The following is a 14081-nucleotide window of genomic DNA, read 5'->3' on the forward strand; positions in this document are numbered from 1 at the left end:
AAATAATACATTATAATAGTGTAGAAAATGTCTTTTAAAAAATGATAGTCTGTCAAGACCATTGGTAATTTAAGCAAATCAGGAATTGGGCAAAATCAAGGAGTTTAAAACTCCTTTAGAATCTATTTTGAAATGGATTTTTTTGGGGAGGGGGAATTTCCTGCTGCATGAGATTATTTTATAAATGGATTGGTTTTTTAAAAAGCCATATTAAAAAAACCAAACAAACACACCTGGATATTGAGACTCAAAATTGTGTAGTTTGAAAATGTCTTTCCCATAAGTCTCCTTTTCAGTGTTTGCTTTCTCCTTCTCATAAGGACTCTGCTCACATCTCTGCCTCTTGTCTCTAGTTCTTGCAGCTAGACCTGTATTTTCAGGTGTGGATGATGGACTTCAAGCCAAATGGAGTGGGAAGGAGGGGGCTACCCTGTAGCTAGCTTTGATGGCCCTTTTGGATTGGGAGAATGGAGTAGGCAACTAGAAAAGTCAATCCCTTTACTTCAGTCTAAATATGCAGCCAGAATTTCCAAGGCCTTAACCTTGCACATTGTGAAGAAGGTGGGTCTTTACAAGTGTTCATATCCTCTAGTGGGCCTCTTTCTGGTCACCAGGCATGCTGTTAGCAAAATGCCAAGCAGTCCTGCGATACTCAGGCCCACGGCAACGGGGATTTCTCTCCTGTTTCTGTCACTGAAGCATTCATCCGCTGTAATTGAAGTCAGAGTAACAGGTGTTATAGGATGTATAGGATGGTCACAATGCAGGGAAGTGATACTGCCCCGCCTGCCTCAGCTTCGTGGAGAAGGAAAGTGAGTGAGAGATGTTGCTGGGCCCTCCCTCTGCCTCAGACACACAAATACGTGAAGACGGAAGGGAGGGGACTAGTGCAATGGATGTGGTGCCTGTGATCACATAAGGGGTATGTTAAACTGCAGCTCCCCAGGCCCCACACTCAAGCAGTTATGATTCAGTGGGTCGGAGGTGGGCCCTGGGTGATGCTGATGCAGCTGCGAGGTGGATCCAAATTTGAGAAATGCTGGTTTGGTCTAGAGGGTCAGGATCACAATTGTGTCTTGACCTTCCAGCCAGGGTAAGCCCAGGAGCCTTGTTTCCCGACTTCAGAAACATGGACCTGCACCAAATTACGTGGCCAAAGTTTTCTTTTTAAACCCTGTGCTGCTGCTTCTTTTCTTTTTCTTTTTTTGGCCGCATCTGCAGCAGGTTGAAGTTCCTGGGCCAGGGATCGAACCTACGGTACAGCCGTGACAATGCCGGATTCTCAGCCTGCTAGGCCACTGGGGAACTCCCAAGCCCTGTGCTTCTTGAAGGGGCTGCTAGCCAGCCTGGGCTTCCGGTACTTGGAGAGACCTTTGCAGGCTCTGAGATTTTAGAGAGAATGTGGGGGTCTGGAACCTACTGTTTGAGAGGATCATTCTCTTTGACAAGGCTAAGCATTTACACTCGCTGGATTTTTCCCTAGTTCTCTGAGCCTCTGTTGAAGGGTCACCCATGGATCAGGTCTTCCCTGACCCCCTTTCTCCAAACACTGTGTTTGTCACACCTTCCTCTGTACTCTCCTAGCCCTTGGTACATATTCCATTTGTAACACCATATTGCATGGTAACTTTTATTTGTTAACCTGCTCCTTTTCTCCTCTTCTCTTACTCTCTGGCAGAAAATATTATTTACAGAATGACATACAACTTCACCTGTGAGTATCTTTAGTTGAAATTTGAGGCACAAAGACTGGGAATAAGGAGCTGAGCTGAAGCAGCAATGGTGGAATGAACAAGAGAAACAATTTGAAGGGAGAACTGACAGGGTTTTGTGACTATTCATATGAGAGGGCAAGGGAGGGATTGGAAAAAATAGCTTTCTACATCTGCTTGTGAGCACTACTAATAGCAGGCCAGGTGTGCTGCTGAAAGATTTTATTTCTCACCTCTGCCACTAAGAGGTTCCCCAGACCTGCTCCCTTCCTGCCACACACAGGTTCTGAGGGGAAGAAAGAGCAAGTGTGTGCCTTATTTTTAAGAGCACATGATTAAATACAGAGGTTTTTCAAGACTTCATAATGAATTTTTAAACGTTTCCCCAAATTGGGTATTTTGAGACAAGAAGACAAAGTAGGGGGCAATACCTACTAGCAAATTTTAATATTTAATCTTAGAGCTGTGGCAAAGGTCTAAAATGAAGATTGTAGGGCTCAGACAAAACCTACAGAAATCAAGGGACCTAAGGCAAGTAACATTTTAATCCTTCCTTTAGCTAAAGGCTTTCCGTCAAGTATATCAGAAATTTTCTGCCAGACACATCTTCAGCTTTACAATGGAATTCAAAAAGAAATCTGACTCAAGTTATAGAAAATTTAATTCATAGCTAAGCTTATAGCTAAATCTATTTTCGATAGTTGAGAAGTACTCATAATGTCACTGAGTTATTATGAGACAGATGTTTTAGAAAGTGAAGTTCAATTCTTGCCCAAGTGTAGAAATTCTGATAACACTGTTTTCCCACTGGGGAAAAGGGGGCTTTTTGGAAAGTCACCTTGGGTTGTCCCTGGCCTTCTTTCTAGGACCTGCTTCCCTCTGCAGTGGTAAAAACCCAAAGCAGAAGTTACAGAGAAACTAAGACTAATGATGAAGAACTGGTTGGATGGAACAGCTTGGATTTGAGAAGAGGGGATCCAATGGAGTGTATTTCTGTGTCAAATTATCACATCTTTCTCTTTTTCCTCTGTAAGTAGGAGAGGAATCTATTCTAAAATCTTGCATTTTAGAAATCACTAATACTCAGGATTTTTAGTGTTCTCCAGTGACACCTGCGTTCAACCAGCTTGTACAAGGTAGGTTGCTGATGGTGTTTTCTGACTCTTTCATTGAATATGTGTGTGTGTTTAAATGAGTTAGAATGTACATTTTGATCAGACAAGGAGCATATATTCCACTGTGGGAGGGTGGTGGACACGAGTGGGTTGAGGGGTCTGATTTGGAGGTTGGTATTGACTCATACAATGGTGGGAGGGAGGACCGGCCAGGGAAACTGGACCCTAAGAGCTCTGTGGAATCACCCTGTTCACACTGTTCTAGGACGTTCATGGGATTCTTGTCCCTTGGAAAGCTTTCAACAAAAACAACCTAAAACTATTCCTGGGTCTCAGAAGTTTACGTTTGCAACCTGAGGAGCCCTTAACTTACCATTTCCAAAGTGGTCATCTTCGAAATCAAAGGCCTGAAGCTGGACGTTCATTGTGTTCAGCTGAAGGTGGGGTGACAGCTGGATACTCTGTTCACTTACGCACTTGAAGGAGTGCCCGATCATGGTCTCAAACATCACCACAGCATTTTTCATTCCTTGGTAAACTTTCTCTGACAACCCAAAGGTGAAATATCAGCATGTAAGAATCCTGGCAAATATCCACTGAACCCCAGCCACTGCTGGATGGCCATGTGCAGTGAACTGGCCTTCCTTAGAGGTGGCTCTGACACAAAGGTGTCCTTATCTGACACCTTTGCCTCATGAAGCATCACCCTGGTGCTCTCTGGGGACTTTTTTTGCTGGTGCTCTGTTTGCAGAATACAGGGGCAACCTCACATAAATTGGAAAGTGATAGCCATGAAATAAAAACATCTCAGAATTGTTTCTTCGGTTAGTGTAAATCATTGGGGGCAGAGTTGGTGGAGACTATGTCAATGCTTGGGCAAAAAAAACAAAAACAAAAAACAAAAAAACTGCCCACACAAACTTTAGAAATAAAAGAAGTAAGATGGTTCTCCAAGACAACGTTACATGAACTCATAATGAAGTAGAGCAAAGACATGAAAGGTTACCAAGCAGCTATTTGCATTTCACCAGACTGAATGCATTAATATACCAAAAGGAAGGACAGAGCCCATCATTGGGATGGGTTGTGGCATCATCTGTGGAAACAAAGATATGGGAAAGGCCTATCTCCGCCCATCAGAGTACTGCTGGGAGGGAGGAACCTGCTGGAGGACTGGCCCTGTTTTATCAGCAGTACATCCTTTGCAAGGCAGTGTATGCTTCAAGGCACATGGGATTAAATCTTTAAGTCATATAATAACTCCATTTGCTCTAATTCCACCTCCACCAGGCACCTTTCTGAATATACCTTGGTTTCCCGAATGGGAGAAAAGTCATGGGCCAGAGGATCCATCTGTCTGGTCCCCTTGCTGTTAACAATAAGAAACAGTAGCGTAATAAACCAACACATTGAATTCTGTGTTCTGAGTATTATTTTATTTTATTATTATTATTATTTGTTTTTTAGGGCCGGACCTGCAGCATATGGAGGTTCCCAGGCTAGGGGTCAACAGCAGCTGACCTACACCACAGCTCACGGCAACATCGGATCTGAGCTGTGTCTGTGACCTACACCACAGCTCACGGCAACATCGGATCCTTAACCCACTGAGTGAGGCCAGGGATCAAACCCGCCACCTCATGGTTCCTAGTCAGATTCATTTCCACTGTGCCATCCTGAATTCTGATTTTATACATTAGTTTCACAACTTTTAACATCAGGCTCCTTGAAGAGAAAGCCACTGCCTAAGGGTGTGCTGACAGCTCCTGGGACCTCAGTGAATTCGCCCCTGGGCTGTTAGTGAGGGGAGCCTGGAAGTTCCCTCCCCTCCTACCCTGCGGGTGTGTTCACTTGCATCTGAGATGACGTCACACGCTGAGGGTCACTGCGTGTCAGGTGCTGTGTACTTTACATGCATTTTCTCGTTTAATTCCCATAATAATTTTTTGAGATGGGTACTACTGTCACCATTTTATAGGTGAGGAAACCGAGGGAGTTGAAAACATCTGCTTAAGATCATAGACCCAGGGAGTCCCTGCTGTGGTGCAATGGGTTAAGGATCTGGAATTGCCACAGTTGTGGCATAGGATCCCTGGCCCAGAAACTTCCATTTGCCATGAGTGCAGCTGAGAAAGAAAAAAAAAAAAGATCACAGAGCGAGTAAATGGTACTCAGACTCAAGCAGTTTGATTCTAGAACTAGTTATCTTAACTGCTAAGGTATGGTGTCTCCTGCCCATTATTTCCTGTAGATGCCTCTGCATTTGTACCTGCAAATGTCCTACGTGACACTGCTGGACCTTGTGTTATATCCTGGGTAGTCTGCTACCACCGCCCGAGTAACATGACCATGGTCATTACTACTATAACCACAACCACTACTATTACACCACCACCACCACTACCCCTGACATGAAAATTATTCCTATGACTAAGATGGTTTCTGCTGCCATTACTGAGCCTTGAGCATGGGGACCTAGAATTGTTTTATCCCTTCCTTCAACCTCCCAGTTCGTTCCTGGACTGACTTTCCCTTCTCCTGCCACTTGAGACATGACTACCCTATTAGGAGCTAAAATTTGGTTCATACTTAGTGATAGACAATATTAGCTAATTTATGTTAGTGATAGGGACTGGGTGAAGGGCCGAAATAGGTGATTAAACAGTTAATCTCACTAGGAGACTAAGTAGAAAAGAGGCATGAGAGAACCCTGTAAGTTAATGATTGCTCAAGAGGCTTGGGAGTTCCCGTCGTGGCTCAGTGGTTAATGAACCTGACTAGCATCCGTGAGGATGCGGGTTCAATCCCTGGCCTCGCTCAGTGGGTTAAGGATCTGGAGTTGCCATGAGCTGTGGTGTAGCTCACAAACGTGGCTCGGATCCCGAGTTGCTGTGGCTGTGGTGCAGGCCAGCAGCTCCGATCGGACCCCTAGCCTGGGAACCTCCATGTGCCTTGGGTGCAGCCCTAAAAAGACGACAAAAAAAATAAAATAAAATAAAATAAAAAGTAAATAAATAAATAAAAGAGAAAAGATAAGAAAAGAAAGCAGTCTTGCTTAGCAACAAAACCATGCAACAGAAGCATGAGACATGCCCCAGAACAAGAAAAACGATGGTGGAATGAGACCCATATTCTGCTCAGTGTGGTTAGTAAGTTAATGATTCCTAGGAGATGTTTCTCTACACACACTAAAAACAAAAATATAGGAAAAGGTGACATTATACTGAAATATGAGATGATTTACCATATTTTAGTATATGTTACTACTTTTTTGCTCATTTCCATTGCACCATGATAGTCCCAGTTTGACCATATGTGGACAAGTAAACTCCCCTGCCTGACATGAAGGAGAAGCTGATGATGGACGCTTGACATCTACTCAAGAATGAGGAAGAAGGTGGTCTTCTCCCCCTTCCCATTCTTTCTTTGATTATAAAACTGATTATAAAATTGATTATAAAAGTCCTCATGGTGTGGCACTCCCTGCTTCCCCCCCTTGTGTTTCTCACAGGCATCCTGTACTAATAAACTCTTTTCCTTACCCCTTCACTCTGCCTCTCACTGAATTCTTTCTGCACCAAGACAGAAGAACCTACATGTTACTAAGTCCTGATATGCATTCTGCTGTTCATTAGCATTCACAATATTTACCCCCCAGTCTGTCTGGGGGGCTCAATTTAGTGAGTTAATGTATATCAAAGTGTCAATTCTGATGTCTTACTTACATTTTTTTTCTTTTTTTTTGTCTTTTTGCCATTTCTTGGGCCGCTCTCGCAGCATATGGAGGTTCCCAGGCTAGGGGTCTAATCGGAGCTGTAGCCAACGGCCTACACCAGAGCCACAGCAATTCGGGATCCAACCAGCGTCTGTTACCTACACCACAGCTCACGGCAACGCTGGATCCTTGACCCACTGAGCAAGGCCAGGGATCAAACCCGCAACCTCATGGTTCCTAGTCAGATTCGTTAACCACTGCGCCACGATGGGAACTCCCAACATCTTACTTACATTTAACTGATAATCACTGACAGCATCTTCTTGAGCAGTATCAGTGTAATACACTAGTATTTAAAATAGATACCTCTTCACATTTTCATTTGTTGGCAAGTATCTTTAGGGTATACATTCCTTAGTTAATAAGATAAGTTTAAGCCAATCAAAAGAATTTTGAAAAGGAGAAAACAGACGTGAAAACTCTTAGTATGGTACCTGGCTCAGAGGAGGTGCTCATTAATGGTTGCCCTCTTATCCTAGGCCTTCTGGAGAAACATTGAGGCTTTTGAGAGAGTCCCCCAACTTAACTAGGAATTCTTTCAACTTGCTCCACCCTGGGCAAGTCTTTCAACTTGCTCCACTCTGGGCAATTCTTTCAACTTGCTCCACTCTGGGCAATTCTCCACTCAGCAACCAAAGTGCAACTTTATCATTGTAAATCTGATGGATCATTTCCCTACTCCAAGCCCTCCAGTGGCATCCTTTCACACTTCAGAATAAAATCCAAAGTCCTCACGCTGCCTTACACATGGGCTCTCCATGCTCTGGCCTGGCTCCCTCCCACACCTCACCGCTGCTTTGCTCACACATTGGCCCCTACTGGTCCTCAAGCAAACTAGCAAGCTCACACTTTAGAGTATACCTGTTGTTCCTGCAACCTGGAAAGAGTTCCCCAGACCCAGATGTCCCCAAATGGGGGTAGCTCTCTGCTCAAACTCATGTGCTCAGAGAGACCTTCTCTTCTGAGGGCTTCTCTAATACACTTTCCAGGCCTCTTCACCCCCATCCCACTAGTGTTTGCTCATAGAATTTATCACTATTTAACTGTGTATTATAATTTCATGTATCTGGAGTTCCCCTTGTGGCTCAACAGTAACGAACTCAACTAGTATCCATGAGGGTGCAAGTTCAATCCCTGGCCTTGCTCAGTGGGTTAAGGATCCAGTGTTGCTGTGAGCTGTAGTGTAGGTCGAAGATGTGGCTCGATTCTGGCATTGCTGTGGCTGTGGTGTAGGCCAGCAGCTACTGCTAGGATTCGACCCCTAGCCCGGGAACTTCCATATGCTGCAGGTACAACTGTAAAAAAGCAAAATAAATAAATAAATAAATAAATAATGTCATGTATCTGTTTATGGTCCTCTCCCCACTTCTAGAATGTAAGTTCCGTGAGGGCAGAGACTATACATTTAGATAATTATGGATCCCCAGTTACCTATTATAGGGGCTTGGAACCTATCAGGCAATCACTACACTTTTTTTTTTTTGGCCTTTTGTCTTTTTAGGAGGTTCCCAGGTTAGGGGTTGAATTGGAGCTACAGCTGCCGGCCTACTCCACAGCCACAGCCACACCAGATCCAAGCCATGTCTGTGACCTACACCACAGCTCACAGCAACGCCGGATCCTTAACCCACTGAGCGAGGCCAGGGATCGAACCAGAATCCTCATGGATACTAGTTGTTAACCACTGAGCCAAGACAGGAACTCCCACTTTTGTACAATGAGCGCATGATTTCAAGAGTATAGAATAAACTGCACCATTAACAGCCAATCTGTCCAAAAGTCGCTCAACTATTATTGCTGATAATGATCTTTGATGCAATGCAGCCAACTTGCTTCATGAGCAGGTAAGCAGACAAGCTGACTGAAAAACAGAGATACAATAAGTCCTCCCAAAGTTACCTTGGCTGGTTATTCTCTCAGTCTGTTTCTCAAACATAGCATCAGAGATTAGCGAATTCAATGGGATGAGAAATGAGCTAACGAGAAACATGGTGTTATCACTGATGGAACAGGCTTCAACTACATACCTGGATTTGAGACGGTCAGATAGGCTCCCACTCCACTGACATAATACGAGTTTTCATCCTGTAAAACAGCAGTGTGTCAACCTTTGGGTAATTTCTCTTTTTATGTTTACAATCATAATTAACAGATTGTTTAGGCAGAGTTCTATTAAATCCTCGAAATGGGGGTTTTGGGGGTATGTTGGTATGGAGCCATAACTGTGTTCGAAAATTTCCAAAAAAAATGTCATATAATAATAAGTTATGGCTTGCCTTGGCTGAAAATTTCTCTACTGCATGCTAGGGTCTAAAATTTAAATTCTGTTGGTACAATTTGAGTCCCTCCAATTGGACTAAATTTCCCCCTGTTAAAATGCAAATACATCTGGAAGGTGGCTGGGTTGGGAGAGGCAGCGTATACATTAAGCTCTTACTAGTAATAATATCTTAGGGTAGGGATTCAAGCAGAGACCACTCATCCTTAAGGCTACCTTTAGGTGGACTTCATGGAGGGGGTCCATAAACTCTCTGGGGAAAAATAGTGTGTGCAAAATTGGTGTAGATTTTCCTGGGTAGGGTATCAACCACTTTTAACAGAGAAATGGGTTCATGTTTCCAGAATGGTTAGATAGGGCATGTGAAGGATTCTGCAAAGAAATGGTTAAACTTGAGATTACTGGCTGTTCTCTAGAAGAGGATCCCAGGTTGTGGTGTTCAAAAATATAAAGCAGTGCTCCTCATTTTATTCAGGGATTGTCCTTTTGAATAAACAAAACAAACCAAAAAACCCAACAACACAGGCCTGTAACTTCCTGAGATACTCAGGGTATGGAACATTCGAAGGAATTGAATTGAGATTATGAAAGGGTAAGTTGGAAAAGGAGTTTTTATTTTCTAAAGTAGGTGATTTACGGTGTTATCACTTTTAAACAACCATTAGAAAACTATCCTCGAGTTCCTGCTGTGGTGCAGTGGGTTAAGAATCCCATTGCAGCGATTCAGATCACTACAGAAGGAGGGTTCAGTCTGTGGTCGGGGAACTTCTATGTATTGCGGGTGTGGCCATTAAAAAAAAAAAAAGGAAGAAAGGAAGAGACAAAGAAAGAAAAGAAAAGAAAGAAGGAAAGAAAGAAAGAAAGAAAGAAAGAAAGAAAGAAAGAAAGAAAGAAAGAAAGAAAGAAAGAAAGGAAGAAAGAAAGAAAAAGAAAGAAAGAAAGGAAGGAAGAAAGGAAGGAAGGAAGGAAGAAAGGAAAGAAAGAGAGAAAGAGAGAAAGAAAGAAAGAAAGAAAGAAAGAAAGAGAGAAAGAGAGAGAGAGAAAGGAGTTCCCGTCATGGCACAGAGGAAACGAATCAGACTGGGAACCATGAAGTTGTAGGTTCAGTCCCTCGCCTCACTCAGTGGATTGAGGATCTGGCGTTTCCATGAGCTGTGGTGTAGGTCGAAGACGAGGCATGGATCCTGCATTGCTGTGGCTCTGGCCTAGGCCGGCAGCTGTAGCTCCAATTGGACCCCTGGCCTGGGAACCTCCATATGTCCTAAAAGGACAAAGGCCAAAAAAAAAAGAAAAAAGAAAAAAAAAGAGAGAAAACCACCGCAAGTAAGAGCTGGTAGAGCAACCAAAATCAGAATCTGAAATTAAATTATTTTTAGTAGTTTCAAATCTATTCATTAAAGGAATTTAACAATAATAATCTTGACCACATTCCAGTCTATTTATATATTATTTGTGGATGAAGTGATGATTCCTTACACAAATAAGGATTCCAGAAATACAAACTATTCTAGTGAGGTCACTGCTAGGGAGACACTGAATTCTAGATCGTACAGTTCACTGAACAGCACCTCCATGTGCTGGCTTCTCACCTCATGCCAGGCACTTTTTACCTCATGTGGCAGCCACCTCTGTGCCGTGCCTTATTTAATCCTCACAACAACTAGGAGAGGAAATGGAGGCTCTATATGAGAAGTTGGCAAGTTTTTTGCTGTAAAAAGCCAGATGGCAAATATTTTAGGCTTTGTGGTTCTCTGAGGTGACCACTCAGCCCTGCCATTCTAGCACACAAGCAGCCATAGACAACACACACACAAATGAGTAGGCCATGTTCCAAAAAATACTTCATTTATGGATACAGAAGTTTGAATTTTTTTTTTAGGGCCACGCCTGTGGCACATGGAAGAAGTTCCCAGGTTAGGGGTTTAACTGGAGCTGTAGCTGCCAGCCTATGCCACAGCCACAGTAATGCCAGACACTTAAACCACTGAGTGGGGCCAGGGATCGAACTCACATCATCATGGATACTAGTTGGGTCTATTACCGCTGAGCCACAATGGAAAATCCTGAAATTTGAATTTTATATGATTTCCATGTGTCATAAAATATTCCTTTTTCCCCCAACCATTAAAAAAATGAGAAAGCTATTCTTAGCTTGTGGATTGTACATTTTTTTGGTGGCAGTGTGGATTTGATCTTAGGGCCATGGTTTTTTGACTTCTGATCTATACCATCAGTGAAAAAACAAGGTGGCTGAACAATTCAGTTGGTTATGAAATGTTTTAAGAGAGTGGTTAACCTCCTAAATGCAAGAAAGGAGTATTGCTAAACATTCTTAATTACTATCTAAAAAATATGTCTTTGGTCCCATGTAGCCTAGTTTGAGTTGTCAATCTTTGTGAATATTCCAAAAATTCAACATTTTTACTTATTCAGTAGGAAAATGGGGACAATAATAGTAGGACTTACCTCTTAGGTTGATGTGAATATTAAAAGAAGGAATCATGTAAAAAATTTATCATAGTCTTCACTTAAATTTTAACTGGCATTATTAATAACAGTAATAATAAGTTTGCCCCCTTCCTGGTAAACCTCTCTCATTGAGCTCAAGTGATTTTTTTTTTTTTTTTTTTTTTTTTGCTTTTTAGGGCCACACCTCTGGCATATGGAGTTTCCCAGGGGTCAAATTGGAGCTACAGCTGCTGGCCTACGCCACAGCTGCAGCAACGCAGGATCTGTGCTGCATCTGTGACCTACACCACAGCTCATGGCAACGCCAGATCTGTAACCCACTTAGCGAGGCCAGGGATCGAACCCACAACCTCGTGGTTCCTAGTTGGATTCATTTCCACTGTGCCACAATGGTAACTCCTCAAATGATAATTTTTATCTATCTCCTAGAGCTCAGATCCACCACAAACAGAATGAACTAAGAGAGCTGAGATAGCTAAGCCCAGATGGAAACCTCGGCTCTGGGGGATGGGATGGGGTAGATACAGAGGAGAGCGGTAGTGGGGGAGGTGGAGTGCTTCAAACAGGTGTCAAAATTTAACCCAAAGCCCAAGGGAAATTACATGCCACACATTATGCATTTCTAGTGTCTGTTTCTCCCTTGACTCCCACAGAGTTATTCTCTGCCAGATGTTTTTCTCATTTGGGGTTGAGGTTGGAGAGTGACAAATATCTACCATGCCAGATGCTTCAAGACAAAGCAAAAATCCTTTATGTACCCATGAACATTGACAAAAGGGGGGCCAAAGACTCCTAAAAGCTGAATATGGTACTTTATTTAGCATTTAGTGCATATCCAACTGAATGGATTACTTACAACAGTCCTGTCTCACTACTCGATCATTGGCTACTGACACACTGCCAGAGAACTCTGCAATATCTCACCAAAAGGATCTTAATTCAAGGAACTTAGCATAGGGACAGGGTCCAGAGCAAGCCAGCATGGCAATGACCATGAGACCCAGGGTCCTCCCCTCAACTTCTCCAAAATGTATTATGAGAGTTTCATAGTCCCAGATGTGCAGGATGTAGCTTGTGTCTTCAATATCAGTCAGGTCTTTTTTGATCGATGTTGTCATGATTTCATCAAGAAACCTCCACTCTGGATGTCACAAAAGGAAGCCAAAGAGGTTGTCTCTTTAGAGCTGCTGATCTACTTTTTGGCAACTTGGCCCAGAGTTTTCTGTGAAATTTACATTCACTCCTTTATTGATTCATTCCTTCATCAAATATTTGCTAAAGAAGGAGCACATACAAAGTCAGGGCTGGGCACCCAAGGGAGGAATGTGAATAAGTCAGAAACTTGCCTTCAAGATGGCAAAATGTACAGCAAGTGCATTAGTGGAGGTCAGGGAGCATATGAAGGGTCAGGAAACCAAGAGAAGGAAGTGTCCCTGCTTTAGCTACTAGGATGGAGGGGGGCGGATTGGGGTAGGGAGACTTCATAGGTGATGATAATTGAGATAACTGAGAAAACTGAGACTTCATGGGGTGAAGATGAATTAATAATTCATCTCAAAGGATGAATTAGGGGTGAAAGGGGCATTCCAGGCAGAAGGAACCCCACAAGGGAAAACAGGGCAGGAAGTGGTGCAGCACACTAGGGAAGTTCTAAATTGCACCCTCTGAGAGTGTTAACATTTGAACACAGATAATAGCTCTCAGGAATTGAGAATTGAGAGGCCTCCAAGTGCCCCTGAAAGGCTCTAAGGAAACACAGGGGGTGAACACTTCCGCTGGCCAGTGCTTGCCTGGCCCTGGGACTGGTTTCTACCAGAACCCAGAGCCAGTTATCTGTACTCACTCAAGGTTAGCGCTGCTACTGTTGAGGAGCGCTGGTGTAGATGTGGCAGCATTAGAAAAGTGACTGACTGAATTGCTGAGCCCGTTTCTCTTACAGAAGAATCTAGATGACTTCCCTGCCTAAATGCGTTTTCCAGAGTTCACCCATTAGCTCAGAGAGTGTGGTGCTGGGATCCACAGGCCAAATCTGGCCTACAGCTGTGTTTGGTTTGACTAGCACGGTGTTCAATTTTGTTTTAAAATGTACTGCCAACACTTAAACACCACATGCTTTTCAGGGAACTATATCCAATCTCTTGGGATAGACTATGATGAAAGATAATATAAGAAAAGGAATGTATATATATGTATGACTGGGTCCTTTTGCTGTACAGCAGAAACTGGCACAACATTGTTAATCAACTGTATATTAATTAAAAAATAAATTAAAAAAAACAAGTGGCTTTATAAAAAGATCTGGATTTCTGCCTTCTTTCTCTCTCTTTTTCTTTAGGGCTGCGCCTGCGTGGCATATGGAGGTTCCCAGGCTAGGGGTTGAATCAGAGCTGTAACTGCTGGCCACAGCCACAGCCCCAGCCCCAGCCACACCAGATCTAAGCCACATCTATAACTTACACCACAGCTCACAGCAACCTGGATCTTCAATCCACAGAGCAAGGCCAGGGATTGAACCTGCCTCCTCATGGATACTTGTCGGATTCATTTCCCCTGAGCCACGATGGGAACCCATGCCTTCTCTTGAACCGTCAAAAGATCTGTCAGCATTTGTCTCTCATCATCACCTGATACATAAAATATTTATCTGGCACAGTAGGGTGGCAGCCAGTTAGGATGCCCCACTGTCCTGAATGAATGCCCATCATAAAAGACAGTGACAATCCCCTGGGCTA

The 14081-nt window shown here is 43.2% G+C and overlaps 1 protein-coding gene across 4 annotated transcripts in view; it reads right to left on the minus strand.

The window, feature by feature from the left end:
• LAMP3 (lysosomal associated membrane protein 3) overlaps window positions 1-14081 on the minus strand; it is a 35944-nt gene that overhangs the window by 7019 nt on the left and 14844 nt on the right. For 2 of the 4 annotated variants that reach the window (XM_003358698.4, XM_021069890.1), the window contains exons 4-5: window positions 8630-8687; window positions 3201-3371 (exon numbers count right to left, since the gene is read on the minus strand). In XM_003358698.4, coding sequence (XP_003358746.1) covers window positions 3201-3371; window positions 8630-8687 — 229 coding nt within the window. Of the gene's footprint in view, window positions 1-484; window positions 710-3200; window positions 3372-8629; window positions 8688-14081 lie in introns of those variants that run through there. The other 2 variants (XM_005670019.3, XM_021069891.1) reach the window with 2 other exon arrangements.

This window comes from Sus scrofa, chromosome 13, assembly GCF_000003025.6.
Source record: "Sus scrofa isolate TJ Tabasco breed Duroc chromosome 13, Sscrofa11.1, whole genome shotgun sequence".
NCBI lineage: Eukaryota > Metazoa > Chordata > Mammalia > Artiodactyla > Suidae > Sus > Sus scrofa.